Source organism: Terrapene carolina, unplaced genomic scaffold (assembly GCF_002925995.2).
Source record: "Terrapene carolina triunguis isolate 2854851 unplaced genomic scaffold, T_m_triunguis-2.0 Scaffold103, whole genome shotgun sequence".
In the NCBI taxonomy this organism is placed as follows: Eukaryota; Metazoa; Chordata; order Testudines; family Emydidae; genus Terrapene; species Terrapene triunguis.
The window spans coordinates 1,312,992-1,333,919 of NW_020664454.1; the positions used below are offsets into that span (position 1 = coordinate 1,312,992).

General features: G+C 40.4%; 1 protein-coding gene across 3 annotated transcripts in view; it reads left to right on the top strand.

The window, feature by feature from the left end:
- Positions 1 to 18,307, top strand: part of LOC112120544 (FYN-binding protein 2) — a 65,649-nt gene extending 47,342 nt beyond the window's left edge. For 2 of the 3 annotated variants that reach the window (XM_026651858.1, XM_026651859.1), the window contains 13 exons: positions 743 to 833; positions 1,212 to 1,356; positions 4,742 to 4,868; positions 4,965 to 5,008; positions 6,478 to 6,547; positions 8,034 to 8,126; positions 10,784 to 10,812; positions 11,836 to 11,896; positions 12,512 to 12,604; positions 15,257 to 15,353; positions 17,349 to 17,505; positions 17,676 to 17,709; positions 18,175 to 18,307. In XM_026651858.1, the coding sequence (XP_026507643.1) occupies positions 743 to 833; positions 1,212 to 1,356; positions 4,742 to 4,868; positions 4,965 to 5,008; positions 6,478 to 6,547; positions 8,034 to 8,126; positions 10,784 to 10,812; positions 11,836 to 11,896; positions 12,512 to 12,604; positions 15,257 to 15,353; positions 17,349 to 17,505; positions 17,676 to 17,709; positions 18,175 to 18,181 (1,048 nt within the window). In that variant the 3' untranslated portion in view covers positions 18,182 to 18,307. Of the gene's footprint in view, positions 1 to 742; positions 834 to 1,211; positions 1,357 to 4,741; positions 4,869 to 4,964; positions 5,009 to 6,477; positions 6,548 to 8,033; positions 8,127 to 10,783; positions 10,813 to 11,835; positions 11,897 to 12,511; positions 12,605 to 15,256; positions 15,354 to 17,348; positions 17,506 to 17,675; positions 17,714 to 18,174 lie in introns of those variants that run through there. The other variant, XM_026651860.1, reaches the window with a different exon arrangement.
- The last annotated feature ends 2,621 nt before the right edge of the window (positions 18,308 to 20,928 follow it).

Sequence of the window (20,928 nt, forward strand, 5' to 3'; positions counted from 1 at the left end):
GTGCCGCCCCAACCACCCCTGGAATTCTGCTGCCCCAAGCACATGCTTGGTTGGCTGGTGCCTAGAGCCAGCTCTGCAAAGAGGGAGATGGAGACTGCATGAAGGAGAGCAAAGCTGTGCCAAATCAGAGTGTGTGAGGGGCACTGAAACAGAAACACGTCAGAATTGGGTCACCCATCCTAATACGTATCTGACGTGGTGATGGGAATTAAACATAAAGTGAGCCAGTCGAGCTGACTAGATAAATATGGGAGAGGAAACAGGAGTTGTGTTTTTGATAACCCAGAAGGTCATTGGCTATGGACTGCCTCATCTTTCTCTCCATCATTTCAGCCATCATTTTTTTTTGTTTTGTTTTGTTTTTTTAGTTGGCAAGACTTTTCTGTCTAGTTCAGTGTTACTGTAACAAAGCTGGGCCAAGGTCAGCTGTATGAAACCACCCAGGCGAGATCGTCAGTAGTGGATCTAGTCTATGGGCTGTCCATTGTCAAAAAGTCCATTCCTCCTAGCTTGCTGTCATTCAAATTGTGAATAGTGCTGTGAATATTCTTGCTCTGGGTTACCATCTGCTCTGTTTGCATGTTGGAGCTGATCCAGATTTTAGCGCTGGCATTATGGAATATAATACACTCTGCAAAATACAGCCTCATCTCTCTCCTAACAAGTAGAGTAGGGGGGAGATGTTATGTATCAACACATACATCTTAGTCTGGGCTTGTGTAAGCATCTTCTAATATTTCAGCACTGAAAGAGTCACAGAGGATGAAAAAAAGGAAAAATCGAAATGGGATCTCGATAGAGAGAGGCAACAGCAAGCGAAGAAAACGTCCAAGGTAATATGTCATTGAGGTGCCCCTTGTATATTTAGGAGCAGTGTTGGGGTGGACAATGAGAGGGACTAGGGTATGATGCAGTTTTTGTTTTTAAAGCACAGTGAAACCAGCTCTTGGCCCAGGAATTGGAAGCAGTCGTTCGTCTCCCAAATGAGGAGAGATTATGGAATTTTAAATATTTTGTTTTCTCTCATTCGTGATGATAAATGTTTAGTAATATGACTGATAGATTATATGCAACTCAGAAACATATATAGTATTACACCACTGCTCTACATAGTGGGTTAATAGTTGAGCTATATATTTTTTTCACATTGCTTGTAAATTAGGAATCTGATTCAAGCAGTGCCCTAACCACATCTACATTTCTCTCATTAGATTAGTGGTAGTGAGGATATGCTACATAAATCACAAATACATCAAGGCAATGAAGGTGGGAAGAACAAGCTACAAGTTAAGCAGAGAGATACAACTGACGTCATCCAAACTGGGAAGTGGCTGGCAAAAGATGGAGTAGAACATTGTGAGTATCCCATTGTCTTTGTTTTATTGTACTGTTTCTTCAAACTTCTGTTCCATTTTTTACCTAAAATCTCTCAAGCCTTGTCTACATGAGACAGTCACACTGGTTTAACTTAAGGTGTAATTTTAAACCAATTAAGTTAAAGTAGCACAAAATGCTGCATGGACACTAATATATATTTTTTTGGGTTTAAGACAATCTGTTCAAATTAGATTGTCCTGACTTGGGAGTGTTGAACAGAGTTGTGAAAATAACTGATTTTTCAGCTCTCTGGAAGTTTTGGTTTGAGTTGAACGAAAACCAAAAATTTTCAGTGAATTAAAAGTAAGCTGAAAAAAATTTCATATCCAACAAAATGCATTTTTATGTTGGGCATTAACTTAAAAGCAAAGGAAATGAAGGGCTAGATTCACACAACTGGAGCGGGTGGTGTCTCCTTTCTATGGAGTAACCATGGTACTTACCTGGGATATGGAAGACTCTGGAGCTGGCACTTGAACTTAGGTCTCCAACATACCAAGTAAGTGACCTAAGAATCAGGCTATTGGATGTTCCGAGGTGGGACTCTGTCTCTCATGTTGAAGCCATTCTACTTCGTATAGAGTCCTTGAATAGTCATTGGGGAAGAGAGTAAGAATGATGCTATAGGCTGTTGGTTAGGGCACTCAGCTGGAAGGGAGGAGAGCTGAGTTCAAGATCCTACTCCAGAGCATGGATTCAAATGTGGGTCTCCCACATCCCAGGTGAGTGTCCAAACCACAAGGTTATTGGGTATAAGGAGGATGGCATCATTATCACCACCTCCTCTGGGTTTTGTGAATGGCACCAAAGTCCCCTTGTGAATCTAGGCTTAAGCTTTTTGGTTGAAACTATTTGGCAAATTCATCACAAACTTAGGCCAAATCGCTTCAATTGACCATATATAATTTTTTTCCCCGTTTGCCAACTTTCCTTCCCCCCAAAAAACAAACTAGTCTGAAAAACTGCTCCCAGATCTAGTGTGGAAATCCATCTTCTCCTATGGGAAACAAGCTGTCATCTCCCCACTATTGTCTGTGACTGAAGTCAGAAAAAAAAAAAAAATCATGGGAAGATGGAAACTATTTGGGCCTGATTTTTTTTCAAACTGTTTTTATTCCTCTGACTAGTGCTTGCTGGCATGATTTGTTCTAATGACTCTCAAAAATAAGGAATAAGCCCTTATTTTCTTCATTATGGTGCAGACCTGGAGTGCTAGTACATTATTTGGGCTTCAGTTATCTTCTTAAGCTATGTAGTTGCCAGACACTGTCAACTTACTTTAGTTTGTAGTGAATGGGGAGCATATTTCTTCTTTTTAAACTTATTCTGTAGCTTCCAAGTCCAAATTTGTTTTACCTTTAAGTAATTATTTCAATTCATTCCTGACAGCGATAACCTTTTTAAACCACTCTGCTTAACTTTGCTGCTACTGACAGTGTTCAGGATTGAGCTGTAGATTATAATTGATCTCTTGAATGGCTCGAGGCAATTTTGGGTGGAATTTTCAGTATTGTTCGAGGCTGGCCTATCTCTGCTCCCATTGATGTAAATGGGAGCAGAATAAGGCCAATGCTAGGTGCTTTTAAAAAATCAGAGAGACCAAAAGTGAGAAGTTAGTTTTGCTCCGAAGCATTATGATGAAATTCATAATATAGATGTGTCAATGTTGCATATTTCTGGTGTGGCAGCTGAGCATGGATGCATCCATTTAAGAATACTAGTTGCTTTTTGGCTCTGTCTCTTATGTTTCTTTGTTAATCCAACCCTTTTCCCCCTTCAAACTCACTAAAGGCCTAACTAGGCTTGGCAAGGTGGTCAATTGACTACTTATTTGATCACTGTCAAATATTGTCATATATTCCAGCAAGGATGTCCTGACGGCAGTGGCAGCCTACCTTTTGATTTGCATCATGGTGCCCATCTTCTTACAACAAAACAAAAAAAAACCACAGCTCCATTTCATTGTTTCATATTTTTCTGAGTTACTGAACTGGAATTGTATTAACTTGTCTTTTGAAATTAGGCATAAGTATCTCTCTAAGGCTAAGCCTACTGGAGACCATAAAGTCTTACTCTTTTTTTGTTCTAATAAATTAGTGCTTTAAAATGTTTGACCATTCTGACAATATTTAACCAATATTTAAGGCTGTAAGAAAATCATGGGCCATAACTCTGAACAGACACCACAGTTTTTTTTTTTTTTTTTTTTTTTAATAGTTGCCACAAATTTGAGTGGTGTTGGCACTGCAAGCTTGTGTGCCAGGTTGTAATACCATTCCCTCAAATTTGGCCTAGCTTCTCTCCATCATGACAGAGGCAGCTGAGCCAAATTTGGGTGATCGGGGTGGGGGGTTACAAATTGGTGAATGAGGTAGCAACAGCACTCAAATGTGGGTGATCAGGGTGGGGAGTTATTCACCTATTTGTGAGGTAGCAACAGCACTCAACTTTGGATGGCCGCCTCTCAGTCACACTTGCCTTCAAGAGCCATTGGGACATATCTGTGCTGCTGCCCTGCTTAGAAGGCAGGCTGCATTCCTGGGAAGAAGGTGCTGAAGCTTATGGGTGGGTGAGCACCCAGGGGTGGTGAATCCATTTTAAAAGCAAGTATATAAAGGCAACCTGTTTGTTTGTTTTAAATGGAATTTGCACTGAGCACACCAAAACTTCAGCTTCAACGAACTGTGGCTGCAACTTTTGAACCAAAAAAAAATCCATACTTTTGTACAGCCTTACATATACTTGACTAGTAAATTTACCAATAATTTTTGGACTAGTCAAATGCCCAACCTCAGACCTAACATTGTTGGAGGGGTGTCTATTGCGCTGGTGATTATTACTTTTTAACGTAATTGAAACAGTTCACATACTTAATTGTCCCAGTTCAAAGTATAATAGACATCAGCGAAAATCACAAATGAGACTTTTCTTTTTCTCCTCTACTGTGATTTGCAGGTATATTCCCCAGGCTTAAGTAATCTATCAAGCCTTACTCCCTAAACCATATCAACCCCACCAAAGATACTACTAATTCAATCCCTTCATTTATTTCAGTAAATGCTCATCAATTTTTTTTTTTTTTAATTTTTTAATCCTATTTTGGTTCTTGCCGTTGAAAAATTTCACAGTTGAGGGCTTCAGATACTGAGCAAACTGGTAAATCTCTAAAATAAGTCTTTAAGACTCTTTGCTTTCTTTCAAAGCAGCTTAGAGCAATCAAAGACCCTTCTTAACTCCTAGATCTAAGGAAGTTTGGCTGATTTATTTATTGTGACACTAACATGAATTATCAAAGATGATCATCCTTGACCTGATAGTAGGTGATCAGAAGAGCTTCTAAGGCAAGATGCTGTTTCATTTTCAGCTCGCTATGTGTGCGTCAGTGCCTTGAAAGCGGATGAAGACATGGTGGCTTTGAGCCAAAGGATTCTGAAGCCAATGCAGACTTCAGAGGATGTGTATGATGATGTAGAAGATATAGAGTGTGCCGTGTGAGTACGTGCGAACGACTGGGTTTTGAAATGTCTTCTAAAATCTTCACTATAGTAAACTGATATATCAAACTGTCTTGACACTTTATTTTCCAGGAATCAAGCCTCTGATGCCTTTAGCTCGTTCACTTCAGATAGCTGTAAGTATGGCTGAGTTGGGAAGTTTGAACTTGGGGATCGTTCATTACGTTGAGGCATACCTCCATTTAAAAAAGTGCATCTTGTGCCTGAAGTGAAGCTCACCCTAGCAAAAAGGAGTTGCACATGGCCCTGTGCTACACTTGAACCCCACGCTATGGTGCAGTCGTCAGCCCAGGAAAGCGGGCAGGGCACTGGGATCTCTGCCAAGACAATGAGGAAAGAATTCTTCCTTTACCCCTCAGCTGCGCATTGCAGCTGCTACTGCAGGAGTGGACTCTGACTTCAGCGTTCTATAGCAGTGGTGATCCTGGCTTTAACCCTTAAACAGTTCTGCTGTGCTTTGAGAGTGGCTTGGTTTACACCTTCTGCATGGCCTCTCCAAAACGGCCCGTATTCCTTTCTTTTCTTCCTCCTCCCCCACCCCGGAATTGCACTGGTTTCCCCTCCATGTGGAAACCCCCATGGATAGGATTTTCCACCAGTATATTGTTGAAGCTTCACTCAAGTTCACTAGGCCGTATGGATCTGCTGTAGTGAACTTCACCCGTAAGTGCCTGTCTGTACCCATTTTAAGCAATTGTAGTGAAAGTTGCCACATCCATATTAATAGGAGATAAAATCACAAGTGCCATCATTAAACCTACCACTTTTCTGGTGGCGTGATCGAACTTTCTTACTGGGATTCATAGTGTGATGTGACGGCAATCTCATGTTAGTCAAATATGATCCTAATAATGTCATTCATTGGATGAATTTTGATAGCTTAATAAATCTACCCCTGCAGCTCGTATGCAAGATTTGTTTATGTCTACAGTTTTAGCTACCTGATTTTAATACATTTTCTAACCACGAGAGCACTAGCAATTTAAAAAGAAAACACGTTTACAAAGAATAGCCTGTGCCTTGTGTTGAATATTCCACGGTTAGCTCATGTATAAATACAATGAGTGTTAGATTCCTTTATTGATCAGTGCCACTCCAATGTTGAACATTCAGCATTATGGCAAGCTTACATCTGGGAATAAATGGTCTCTTGTAAATTTCTGTTGCATTTTATGCTACAAGCTAAGGGGTCTGACTCCCAGCTTGCATAGACAGCAGAGTTCTGGTGGGTTTGTAGTCTAGGGTAACCAGATAGCAAGTGTGAAAAATCGGGACGGGGAGGGGGGAATAGGTAATATTGGGACTGTCCCTATAAAATCGGGACATCTGGTCACCCTATTGTAGACCGGCAGCTCTCTGGTCCTGCAGCAGCTACACGTCTGTGTTTCGTGTGCTAGCTCAGATGAGCGCTAGCGTGAATGTGTCCACTTGAGCTGGGAATCCCACCGCTAGCTCGCAGTGTAGCCATAGCCTATCTAGTGCTAAGTGGTTCTCCTGTTCTGGAGCTCCGTTTGTTCTGTTTAGCAGATCTTGAAGATTGTTGCCATCGAATGTGATTCGTGAATACATCTGTCTTGTTTTTAAGTTTCAGAAAACAAGTGTGACGAAATATATGAGGATATTCATAATGGGGATTATAATCCAATCAAACTGGAGTGAGTTGCCATTTATATGCCTTCAAGCAGCTGAATGCACTTCTATGTCATGTTCCTGTTGACTATTGGATACAAGTACATGTTTTACAGCTGTAGAAGGGATATTGATTTTTGTTATTTATTGACATTAGCTGACATTTACTAACTGCATTTCCAATCATTAGCTCTGTCAGATCACTCTGTGTGGGGAATGAGGCTTCATACACCCTTCCACGGTGTATCTGACTCAGCCCTTGACCATAGCAAATGGTGAGGCATTGCTCCACAAAACTTCTTAAAAGGTGAACCTGATGCCTGGTTTTTATACAGCAGAATGTGGAGTTATTTATCTTGTGCATATGTATCTGCTCCTTTCCCTTCTGGACGTGAAGAGTAATCGCATCTGGGTTTAAACCTAACTTGCATCTTGTGTGTGGAGAAAATATGGGAAGTTTGAAGCCTAGGGGATGAGGGAAAAAACAGCAACGTTATTTGAATTAAAGGTGCACCTAGAGGCACCAAACAAGTCCGTGGTCGATTGTGCTAAATGCCATACATACACACCCAGTCCCTCCTCCAAAGAACTGTTGTCTAACTAGACACTACATAGTAGGAGAAATGAAGCTTTCGTATCCTCCCGTTACAGATGGGGAAATGGAGAAATAGATTGTGACTTGCACAAAGAAGTTTATAGCAGAGCTGGGCATTGAAACTCAACATCCTGAGTCTTAGTTCAGTGCTGTAGCCACAAGGCCATCCTTAACGTAATCTTCCTGCCAGTACAATGTGCAGCCAGTGCTCAAGGAGTTGTGCTCACTGTCGTTAGTACTTACTGTTCTAGTACCTTCTATCTTGGTTCTTTTTAAACACTTCAGTATACGTCCACTATGGGAAATAAGCTTTGCAACACCCCTGTGACACTGGCAAGTACAATTCCCCCCGTCGTCGACATAAAGAGAATTTGTCTTGCCCGAGGCCATGCAAGACAGAGATCTGTGGTGGAGCCTGGAACAGAAAGAGGTGGTCTGACTCCCAGGCTTGGGCCTTAACCACAAGGCTGTCCTTCCATCTGTACTGTCTACCAGGAACGGTACCAAGGGAAGCACTGTTCCTTTTATCAGAGATTTGGAGTTCCACGAAAACACTCAATTTCTGAACGTGGTAGGGGAGGAAATTGACACTTTTTTTTTTTTTTCATTAGTGATTCACTGGCTTTGAAAAATCCCATGTGTGAACTAAAACCAATGCAAGAGGGAATTTAGAATCAAGGCCCCAGTCCAGCAAAGCACTTAAGCTTAACTCTAAGCATGTGAGTAGTCCCCAGTGAGTTAAGCATGGGCTTAAGTGCTTTGCTGGACTGGAGCCTAAGTGCTTCTTAAGGTGCAATCCCTGATTTCTGAATAGAGGATAATCTCTAGCACTGCCAATATGGCAATTTTTGTGGGCATTCAACATTCTTAAGTCTAACACTTTTTTTTTCCCCCCGATGTATTTTCTTCGTACCTAGTTTGGATAGAATAGAAAAACTAAAGCAATTTGGAAAGTTTTTCAAGAAAGACATAATTAAACTGAAGAATGCCAAGATGAAGGAAAACCGCCGGTAAGAAATGTTGTCCAAACAGCTCCCGCTTGGTTCATGTTTGGAAACTATGCGCTTTTCCTTTTGATAGTTCTGGACACAACTTGCTTTGGAAAATCTGCCTAAAAAGTCATTTATGATGCCCAGCTGTTCCCTAGGAATTTCCATAATGGATTAAGCCTAGGGTGCATCTGGTCCAGTATCTTGTTTCGCACAATGGACAGCACCAAACACTTCAGAAAAAGGTGCAAGAAACCCTGAATATGTCAATTATGGAATAATCTGCAAGTTTCTTCCTATATCCTAAATCATAGATTGGGTAATGTCTTGAAGCATGAGGATGCATATGTCCTTCCAAACTGCTGATTGGCTTGGGATGGTGGTCCAGTAATCAAAGCAAGTTGAACGGATGTAGATCAGTGAAGAGGAAAAATTAATTGATTTAATATTTTCCTTTTCCAATTGGTAGGCAAAGACCTTCTTAAATTCAAGTTTATAAAGAGGGAAAAAATCTTTGTTGCAACTGTATTATTTAGCACCCCCCTTAAAGAATCCAAAGATGATGCTTTCCATTAGGAGTATGTGACCAGTACATCCATTCTGGTAATCTACGACTTTTAAATTGTTCTTGAGGCAGCTGTTTTACTCATGAAATATTTGGTTCCTTTTTGGAGTAATGAAAGTAGGAATCTGAGTTCTACCCACTGGTCCTGATTCTGATCCAAATTTACAATGGTATAACAGAAGGGAAGTTACTCTGGATTTATATCAGTGGGAGGTCAGAACAAGGTTCTGTTAGTCTGATCCATCACTCTTAGGAGCATCAATATCAATAGCCTTTTTTCTCATTTTTTACCTTTTATAGGAGGAATTAAACCCTAATCATGGGGGCGGAGGTGGAGGGCGGCAAAGTAGTGATTTTGAAGTCAGTGGAAAGCCTCCTATATACTTCAGTGGATTTTTATGCCAGACTAATCCATGACCTCAAACAACTCCTTTATTTTTAAAATGACTTAACTGAATCAAATACAATTTTTAATGGAAAAAACAAGGGTGATATTAACTTTGTCAATGCAGAGTAGATGTTACATAGTTATTTTTTCCCATTGTGTGGAGAGCTAAGTAAAGCTCCAACTTCCTCTCTCTGCACCGCTGATGAAACCTTGAAAAATGTTGCATGTCTGTAGAAGACAGGCACAGCAATATGGTATTAGCAACACAGAAACCTGTATGTGCTTATGTCACCTGTAGGTTGGGAAAGGTGGTACCTTAGAGAAGAAGACTTGCTTTTCACATTCAAGCTGGCAATAGTATCTGATAAGAAAGAGGAGACCGTTCAGTCTCTGTTATAACAAGTTAATGACACATGAAGGAATATGGTGTACCTTTTTATAGTGCTCTTTTGAGTCCTGTTGGCTTGATATTCAAGATGCTGACTTATTGGAGAGGCTCTTGAACAGAATTCCCCTGTGCCAGTTTCTCGCTTCATGAACGCATGATGGTTGGCTGCAGAACATAAGGCCTCTTGACTCCTCTCTGCAAAACGCCTACCGTCAGATGAAGCAGGTGCACTATGGTGCCATACTCTTTTGGTTCTGAGAATGTCTGTAGTGGGATTTTTTTTTCTGGGTTTAAAGGCATATAGCTGTGTTTGGGAATGTGTAGTGGGAACTACAGTCTGACAGCTGTCTGTCATCTGATAACTCTTTCTGCTACAGTCTGACAAAGCTGTCTGCTTTCCCTAAATTCAAGTGCTGGATATTAAGAGTACTTGTGTACATAAGTGGATGCATGTTGATTGAACAACTGGCACTTTTGTGTGTAGATAATATTTTGCACATGGAGGTGAACTGATTTGTGTGCTTTCATTTTCCAAAAAGGGAAGGTGTGGGTATTTAGTGGGTCTTTACACTAACTATAGGTACAGTATGTGTACTCGTGCACCATTTTAGGCTGTCTTGGGTATTTTATTTCTGTAAAAAGCTCTGATGACAAACCTGGGACATGCTTGCCTCATTTCTTTAAGTCCGTTCTCACTCTATTTCCTCTCTTGTTCTCTCACTCTTTAGCATCTCCTTGCTCCATAACTGCTAAATTATGATCATAATAATGAGCTACCATATGCTGCTTAAGCTTTCACACTATACCTTCTTGTATCACAGAAAAGAGTTCTGAACACTGCTGTGGAACTTTTATGACGACCACCTTATTAGGCCTTAATTACGACCGCATGTTCGCTTACGGACAGGTGCATGGCATGCTGCATTCATTGGCCAGTATGGGAGAAGTATTTGGCCAGTGTCAGCTCTTTCCTTTCTTCTATGTTCTGGTCTTTGAATAGGCACTTTCAATTGTGGCATCACCATAATAACCATTTTAAACTGTGTGCCTGCCTCTGTAGCTTTGGAGGTCTGAAAAGTGTTCAAGGGTATGTTAGAAAGACACAGAATATGAAAGGACAGACTGACTCTTCAAGGATTTAATGGATCATTGGGGCGAGGGGGAGTGAGAACATAATTTCTTCTAAGACCTGTAGCATTCCAGAGCCTGAATGTAGCATCTTCCCTTGAGCCACCAGTACAGTTGCCATGCTGTTAAGATGGCTGTTTTAACATGTTTGTATGTAATTAATTTTTTCTCATGTGTTTTTTCTCTCTCCCTCCCTCCCCCCACCCCAGCATATTGTCCAGTTCAGTACCAAACTTAGGTAAGCCATGTATGTGTATCTGTGTGATTACATTAGAATGTGACTGGAAAGAGGTGGCATGGGTATCTTGCCTTTTTAAAAATAGACTGTGTACTATAACACTCTAAAATTTGGTATGTGGCAGTGTTAATTTTAAAGACTTAACATGGGCGTGCACTTTACTTGTGGTTTTGAGGTGGGGTATGGAGGCGAGATTATTCTCGCGCAGATGTAAACTGTTTCAGTAGCCGTCTTGCTCAATAAAGCACTACAGGAGTTCTCTGACCGTTCTCGGAAATCTTTTGTGAAAGTCATTTCAGGTCTTGAAGGGGAAAGGGCCAGATTTGGATCTGGTACAAGTGGGAATGATTCCAGTGGACTCAACTGGATTGCCTCCACTTCAACCAGGTCTGAGCTGAGCCCTAGAATTTCATCCTCCTATCAGAACTAGTGTACCATATTCCTCAGAATAATTTATAGGGCTTGGCTGTGTCCCATGTGTACATTGGGGCTAATTCCTTAGAAAGGTTGGCCCAGTGCTTAGGGCACAAACCTGGGACTTGAGACCTGGGTTCAAACCCCAGGCCTGTGTTATGCAGGAAGTTGGGGTAGGTGATCATAATGGTCCTTTCTAGCATTAAAAATATATAGATTTTTTTTTTTTTTTAAATGGAATTAAACTAGTTGAGAGCAGAACGGAACTCCAAACTGTTACATCCCAAGAACTGTAAGTTTCCAACCAGAGCAGTGCACTCAGGCACAATGACACTCTCTCAGAGATGCCTGTGGGTGTTTTTAATTATAAATAAATTATATATAAATAAATAAATATTTCTCCCTAGCCACCGGTTCCCGCTCATGGGGAAGTCTCCTTCCTTGTTGGTGCCTTGAGAATCCTTCATTACTACAACATTTAGTTTCTTTGAATTGATAGTGTTTCAGACAGGCTAGGTGCAGTCCCAGTTTTATTAGTCAGTGGTTTCAAATACTGTACTCAGATGAATGTTTTCTGACTCACCGTTATGCTGAATGTTTTGATAACAGACGTTGTGTCCCAGGGAAATGTGGCATACGATGACATTGATGTGGATCAAAAAGATGCAAAGTAAGTAACCCATTTTTACAAAAGAGGACTACTTCTGTAATGTTTCTCCAAAGCAGGTTCTTATGCTGCAAGCAACATTCCTCCACAAATCTGCGGCATACTATATTGGCCTTCAGACACACACTTTCACTGTACCTTTTATTAGCTAAGTAAAGTAGGGTCAGTATTTATAGGAGTTCGCTAGGAAAAGCTCAGGCGCTCTAGGAAAGGATGTTTCTGAATTGGCAGGTGGTATCCTAAAAGTGTTGTAAGAGAACCCTAGCATAGTGCTCTAAAGTGAAGCCTTGTCTCCTTGTGGCTCATGAAACTATCCATAAGAGTTGGGGATTTAATCCCCAATGTCCCCAGTCCAAATCTTACTTGTCTAGCTGCATTTTGCCTTCTGCAAAAATATCTACCTGTAATCTTAACTAGATAGCACATACTTCATTTCTTGCTCTTCAACTATTGAGTAGTATTGATGTAAACTGGTATAAGCTGCAAGGTTCCTGCATTAAGTGTTTGCGTTTCAGTGGTGTGTGAAATTAGATATTTTTTAAAATAAAAAACGTTGTGCCACCCATCTGTTTGAAAAGGATTGTTATAAATATCCTCAATTGTTCCTTTTTTCCCCAGAGAGAAGGATGACAAACACAAAAATTGGAAGCTAAAATTTCTGATGCCAAAAGATAAAGATCAAATAAGAAGCAGTGAAGATGATATAGAAAGGTAATGAAAAATCTTTATTTCTATAATTTTATGTATTCTTCACAATTAAGTACAAGGTGTCAGTCTTCCCAGTCCAACGTTATTTAAAGTTTAGACTTTGAGAGCATTTTATTAGACTTTGGTAACACTGAGATAGTATCCTTTCACTTTGCAAAATTTCGTTAGAACTCTCTACCAAAGTTTGCAGAAACTGGACTTGGAGGAAACTTATAACCTTGGTGTGTATGTGTGAGTGGGGAATTCTTCAAGGGCCTTCTTTCCCCAAGATTTTATCCTGAAGTTTTGTAGCCTCTCTTCTCTCTAGTTGAGGTAGGACTATCTGTGTAGTGTAATGGTACAGCTCCCCAGCCTAAATACAACCTCTTTAAACAAGCATTTCAGACCAAAGTAATAGTGGTTGGTCTGTGCTGGGAGAAAACGCTGGCCAGAAGAACTACCTCTTTAGATGTCTCTAGGACAAGGGTAGGCAACCTCTGGCACACGTGCCGAAGGCGGCACACGAGCTGATTTTCAGTGGCACTCACACTGCCTGGGTCCTGGCCACCGGTCCGGGGGGCTCTTCATTTTAATCTATTTTTAAATGAAGCTTCTTAAGTATTTTAAAAACCTTATTTACTTGACGTACAACAACAGTTTAGTTATATATTATAGATTTATAGAAAGAGACCTTCTAAAAACGTTAAAATGTATTACTGGCATGCAAAACCTTAAATTAGAGTGAATAAATGAAGACTCGGCACACCACTTCTGAAAGGTTGCTGACCCCTGCTCTAGGATGTGCATACAACATAGGCAGTGTCCAAACAAGCACGTACCATGTGGCATGTACTATGTGGCAAGCTGGGATTACAGTCCTCCAGTGTGCTGCATGGTAACCGTCTGTGTAGATCCTGCTGAAACACATTAAAAGTTCTGTAGTGCTCATTGATGTACTGATGCTTTAACCCACCATGTAAGATCAGGTGAGAGCTTTGGGTAAGCTTGAAAGCTTCTCTCTCTAACCAACAGAAATTGACCAATAAAAGAAATTACCTCATGCACCTTGTCTCTCTAATATCCTGGGACCAACATGGCCACAGTAACACTGCATTCAGTAATGTTGGCTTTTCCTACTGTGAAAACTGAAGTGAAATGCCCCAAACTTTCCAGTTTCACTTCAAATATAAACATGTGTGCGCAGCTATAGATAGCAACTAATATTCTAGGACTTTTAAACAAGCATTGCTGACCCTTCACAGGTATCCCCTAGCATCTTGATTAGCCGTCATTCTTATTCCGTTCCCACTGAGACATGTGTAATGGTTAGAGGAAGAAATGCAATGTAACTAACTTGATGAGATTTCCTCTGTTACATGGACATAGAGATTTTAGGGGCTGAAAGTAGCAATGAAGAATCTTGTTAATATGATTTTAAAATGCTTAGTCTTTAAGAACTACCTAACATTGGCTCTTATTTCCTATTTTTTTAACTGAATGATGGAAAGTAGTTGACGGTAAGTAACTTACAAGTGTGTCTTATTTTAGTTTTAGAATATTCTGATGATGTCATCCCACTGTATGTCCCTCCTTTCCAAATAATGGGGATCAACACTTCTTGTACCTAGAGAATAATCTCAAACAAGACAGACTTCAATGGTACAAGATTTCACCCACAATTGGAGTTTTGCCTGTAGTTGCAGTGGGGCTGGGATTTCACCCTGTGTTTAAAAGCTCAAAGGACATTTAACCCTATGCCACTGAAGGATATAAAGAGAGCACTTGCAAAAAACTGAGCCAAAAATTCACTCGTCTGCGTTACTAGAAGTATATAATATTAACTGGAGACTTAACGCTGAATTTCAAAGGTAAACTTCATTGACTAAAAGGTAATAATAAATGTGTTCTAGAATGGCTATTGAGGTGGAAAGGGCATACTCCTTTTTCCATAGTGTACTATTTATTAATGATCCAGAATTGATCACTGTTCTGGATCTCCGTTTCAAACCCTCTCTAACATCTCTCAAATGCGTGTGGAGGGGACGATCCTGAGTTGGTGTAAACTGTCCTAGCTCCACTTAAGTCTCCGACTGGAAAGGTTTATTAATTTCGTAGCCTTTCTGATTTCTAATTGTGCATCATTTGGTAGTGTGCTAGGAAAGTGGGGCTTTCAGAGCCCTATGCTTCTCCATTGATTAAAAAAGGGGTAATGATGTAGACTCCCATTCGTGCATTGTGCCCCATTGACTTCATTTGGACTCTACCCAGATCTGGGCCTTCAGTGTCCAATAAAATCTTAAATAGGGGAGTGGGGGTAGGGAATGGAAATTGCTGAAGGGAGAAAGCTGCCCCACCTCCATAAAAATTACTAACTTAAACTATTTAAAATACTCTCTAGTGACTGTATCCCTAAAAAAGCATAGCTTTATGCAAAACACAGGTGAAGTGAATCTGTCACTAAGCCTAGGTCGATCCAAGCTGCATACTTTTTGTGTTTTTAATACACACTATGAGAAGACACTGACACAATCCGCTTGCTTTGTTCTTGCAAGGATTCATTCCGGACTAAATTAGAATTATTCAGTGCTGCGGTATGCATTGTGCCGTGTTTCATGCTGCTTCACGCACTGAAGGATTAAAAAGGAGCTGCTAAGAATGTCTCCTTTCTTGACGCAGTCTTTCCTCTAGAAACTTCTTCAAAGCCAAGAAATATAACATAGACAGGAGAAAGAAGGTGGCAAAAGAAGAGAAGTTATTCAGAGAGAAATTTATGGTATGTGTTCTTTCCCCCTCCTCTTTAATGCAAACAATCAGCAGCATGAGAGGACAACTGTGGTTGTGTGTGATACCTAACGGATGAGCTACAGAAAGGGATCAGTCTTTATCCATGGTACGCTAGGATGTAGCAGCATCCTATATTCCAGATCTGTGGTCCAGTCCCTTTAAAAGGCCATACAAATCCCCTTGTAACCTAGTATATCCCACAGTCTTTTCCAGCTGGGGCTGGTGGGAAAAGAGCTGCCTCAGAACTGGCTGGGGGCAAGAATAGGGGTGAAACAGAAGAATCATCAGCTCCTCTTTCCTTCCCTTAAGCCAACTTTTTGGTTCTAGTGACTCAGCAGGTGCAGTCTAACCCAGTTGGTACCCTTTCCTGAGCCACCTCTAGACTGCACCCCCCAGACTGAGAGATACTGATCAAAAGGACCTTACGTTAATGGTTTTTCATAATGCTGTATAGGCTCGGTAGGCTATAAGCAGCACTGCCGAGTTCATGCTATGGTTTATAACAGTAGCATTGCCTGTTCTGTTCTAGCAGAGTCTTTGGGAATCTAGTCCTCTGTAACAAATGAATTAGCTTTAATTATTAACATCGTTCAAGAACTGCCTGCTTCAACAGGGAACTCAGTCTAGTCTTCTGGATGGTGAAATTAGGTATATTCACAGCAGAGAGGTCAGTCTGTTTGGGGAGGGAATAGAGAGGCACTAAGGAGGGGTCCTGCTACTAGGAAGAAAGTGGGAATGGTAAACTAACAGATGCCAATAGCTACACAATTAGGAGATCCTGCCCAAAGGGCAAAGGGAAGGATCTCTCTCAACCTCTCAGCAATACCTCTGTTCTTAGTATGGAGAGGCTGGAGTTGAGCTGCCATCAGCCATCCCTGGGAGGAGCTGCAATGTGGATTAGAGACTTATCATTGCAAGTTGTCATGGCAAGATTATGACTAAGTTTCTTCTGAGAATTCTTGTTCTCTGGTATGTGTGGTTGTGAAGTTTTTGTGTGTGTTTGGTGTTTGGGTTTTTTTTTTGTTTTTTTTTTAAATGGGAGAATATTTGGATCAAACCTATGCACTCATGTGATTATGGTACCAAGGGATCTGAAGTAAGACCTGTTAGATCAGGGATCTCAAACTCAAATAACCACTAAGGCTACATGAGGACTAGTACATTGGCCCGAGAGCTGCATCACTGGCCTTGCCCCCACTCCACCCCTTCTATGAGGCCCCGCCCCACCTCTTCCCACCCCTTCCCCGCCCCCATTCCAACCCTTTCCGCAAAGTCCCTGCCCCTGCCCTGCCTCTTCTCCGCCTCCTCCCCATAGCTTGCGGCTCCCTGCTCCTTCCCCTCCCTCCTGGAAAGTGCTAAGTGCCGCCAAACAGCTGTTTGGCGGCGGGAAGTGCCTGGAGGTAGGCAGAGGAGCAGGGACGTGGCGTGCTGGGGGGGCGGTGGGGGAGGGGAGCTTGGTGGCTGCAGGAAATAACTCGGGAGGGGGGAAGAGGGGCGCGGGAAGCTTGGTGGGCTGCAGCAAATAACTCCACAGGCTGCATGTTTGAGACCCCTGTGTTAGATCATCTTTTTGCCCATCTCCTAGCCTGTACAGGATTGTTCCTTAAAGCCCATTATTTAGTACTTTGTCCAGTCCATTTTTATATGTCCCATGAGACACTTCAATCACTTCCCCCAGGAGGCTGTACCATAGTTGTAAATTATCTCACTGTCTTGAACACTTACACGGGCATTAAGGAAACTTTATTTTTTTTAAATGTGGTTTAATTTACTTAAGTTTATCCTCCTTTGTGTACAGTCCTAAAAATTTCTCTCCTTCTTTGGGTTTTCACTGTCTTTAAACACTTGTAATAGTTCTCCCCCCAAATCACCTTAATCATTATTTTACAAAAGTACTTCCATCTTCGATAGTTATATTTCTGAGATCAGAAGATAACTAAAGGGCCTAATATGTAGTGATGTATTTTTATATATATATTTTTAGTACAATAAGGAAATCACAATCGTCAACACAGCAGTTGCACACTGTTCTGTCGCAAGCAAAGGGAAACTTGATTTACCGATCACCGCCGGAGAACAACTGGATGTTATTGACATCACAGAAGAGAATCAAGTAATATGTCGCAATTCTGAGGGCAAATGTAAGTTTGCAAGGCTTGCTTAACAACACAGGGGATCATGTTTTAATCAACTTTTGTGAGATAAAGATATTTAGAAAGCTGCTTCAGGCTGTTTGTGACTAGCACAGCAAGCAAATATACAAAGTTGCAGATTAATAAATGTGTATGTTGATTTTCTTTTTTCTCCTTAGATGGCTATGTGCTATTGGAGCACTTGGATTTCAGGTAAATCTGGATTTATTTGTTTTTACAATTCCTATGGTCAGAAACTCTTGCTGTATTGAAGTGCATATAAAACTTCTATTGCTGGTGGGAAAGTTGTGTTTTAATTTGTTGATATAAAAATAGTGTTTAACTCAAATAGTTCCCTATTTTGTAATACTAAGCAGTAGTAATTTTAAGCAGCAACTTAAAGCTGTACTAATGCTAGTCTGACTGCAGCTAAAAATATACTGTGCCAGCATACTAGACCAACGTAGATTCATGTAGTGCCATGAAGTCAGGGAAGCTATGCCAATTTACGGCTGCTGACAATGTGGTCGATTTTTATATACGTTCATCTTAGTATTAATCGTTTAAAAGCATCAGATGGAAATAAGCAAATAAATGCAATATTGCAACAGACAATTAGATGCATATTTTGGCAAGATGCCTATTACAGTAAAACTTTTTTTTTCTTTTGTGAACCAGACATTAATATTGGTCATCTGACGGACAGCCTCTTCCTATGAAGTCTTGCGGAGAATCTGCTTTAAGCTTCTCGAAGATGGTGCAGGTGTGCCTATACGTGCCAATTGTGGAGAGCGGATATGAATGTAAATTAGAAGTATGGGGTTTTTTCCATTTAAAAGGATCTATATATTTTAAAAATATGAAACCCCCATTGAGTGTGTAATAGTGTACAACAGGTAACTAGTGCAACCTGTTCAGTGAATTATCCCTCTGTTCACTACTTCTAGTGTTGCTTATTTTGTACAAGGTCTACCTATAGATAGACATTCAATTACCTTACCTGTGTATTTTTCTACTGTATGTAGCTTGGAATTTGTAGGGTAGGATTCTTAATATTTACTAGGAATTCACTGTGCATTATGATTACGTGAAGTTTGTCTTGTTACTGTCACTTTCTCAACAGTGTTGGAAATGTAAACTTCCCAAAGGAACTTTTGATGCACTTGTATGCAAATTATGGATTCTTATGACTAAGCTATGTTTTTGGATTTGAACCAGATATTGAGTTGTGAAATATTTGGTACTGTTGTTGCGAGGTTAAAAGCCATATTAGCGGTAGAGAAGTTACTTGTATCATTAAGTAACATGAATTTTAAAAGCAGTCTGTAAATAAAACACTAATGCAGAATTCACTTTATTATATTGATTCTTGACTTTAGAAAGCTAAATTGCTAAGCCTACTGGGGGCATATTTCGAAGGCAGAAATGGCAGGTACCTAACTCCCATTGACTTTCAATGGGAGGCAAGTGCCTCTGTCACTTGTGCATTTACAATCTGGCCCAACAGTAGGTGGTCACTGTTAACCATTTTTTAAATCTGTGTCTAAAACAAAGAAGGAATGTATGTACTAGTAATGGCTTGCTTTTGGTCTACCATGTAGTTACTGGTCCTAAAAATAATAGATGTGGAATCTAGGGTGACCAGATGTCCTGATTTTATAGGGACAGTCCTGAGTTTTGGGTCTTTTTCTTATCTAGGCTCCTATTGTCCCCCTCCCCCTGTCCCGATTTTTCACATTTGCTGTCTGGTCACCCTAGTGGAATCTGATACACTTCTGTTCTAAAGGACCATGAGGAAATGCTGCTGAAAAGAATCAGACTACGGCTCTAACTCGGTGTCCTGTATGTATTCAAAGTTTTTTCAAGATTCTGTGGCATGAAAAACCTGTATCTGAGACTGGAATCTGCTCCTTCATACACAGTAAGCTGAGTAGTCCTAAAAATCATGAGATGGTGGTTTATTCAGAAATAGTTGTTTTCCATAACTAAGTGAACACGCCACAACAAAAATACTGTTCACTCCACAGTTATTTCAAGCCTGGCATGGAAAGCTTCAAGAAAACAGAGCAAATATTTAGCATTTACTCAGAAGTAGATATACAGGGATTTTTATTATTATTTTAACATGTGGTTACAATTAAGTGTACTGGCCTGCATCCATACTTACAAAAAAAGTTAAGCATGCGCAGCTTTGCAAGGTTGCCAGCACAAATATTTAGACTTCTCAAAATCTAGATGGACTACTTGTGATGCTGAAGTGTTCATCTGGTTTCAGAACAGATTGGAATTTGTATTACCGGTATGTCTTTCATCTACAGCCTTTTCAGCGTAACTATATTTAGCTAAGTTGCTAAAGCAAGTTGCCTATCGCTTTCTTATATAAGAATCTTAGATTTGGGTTTTAGCAATGCAAATGCATCTGAGTCTTAAATAGTTTTAAGGTACACTGTTGGCCTGAAATATTTTTTTCAGGTGATTGAAATCAGTAAGAAAAAAGAATTTACTTGTATTGTTCATTCTATAACACAAATATATCCATTTTAAAATGAAGTTAACAACAACAAAAACTTCAAAGCATAGTGTGAAGGTGCAGTTGTAAAATACTTACTGGGGCAGATCCTCAACTTGAGCCCAGGGAGACCTGACAATTTACACCAGCTGAGGATCTGGTGCTGTTTCATAACTCTCTGAATCCAATCCTCTTCAACCTGTACTTTAGTGACTTCAATGCATGACACTGAGGATCTCAGGATTGGGCCCTAAATCACTATACGCCACTAGTGAAACTCTATCCCTTCAAGGCAATTAAAAAGAAAAATAGATTGTGTCCTTTTACAGAACAGCTTCATGTTGGTGTTGGCTGCAATGAACATGTCTATTCATCTTCGTGCAAGAGATTCTGTAACTTGTTAAAACAAAATGGAAACAGTCTCTACAAGGCATCAGTTTCCCGACAGATTCCAACATACTGTTCTGGCAAATATGTGCACCGAACAATAGCACTTGATATGTGTGAGGTTGGTTGTGCATGTACTGCATACTGATTTGTACTCCAATGAATTAGGAAAATTTAATACACATGGTTAGCTGTAATCGCATCAATGTGTTGCACATAGGAAACTATTTTAGAGATGCCCCCCCCCTTTGTAGTTCCGTTTGAAAATTGATGAAGACTTAAAGTAAAATCTGTATAAACTTAAACTATGTACTCCCCACCCATTTTCTTAAAACATAAATACTCTTGGTAATATGCCAGCCATCATTTACTGGTGCTGAGAGACAACCCAAGTTTCTTTGGCTTAGTTGTCAGTTCTGTGGCCATGGAAACGCCATGTTAGTGGAGCTGAGGAACTGAGAGGAAATCAAAATGCATGTTGCAAACTATGTAAAACCAGTAGATCACCCATTCCATGCGCTGCAACAGAGCCTGCA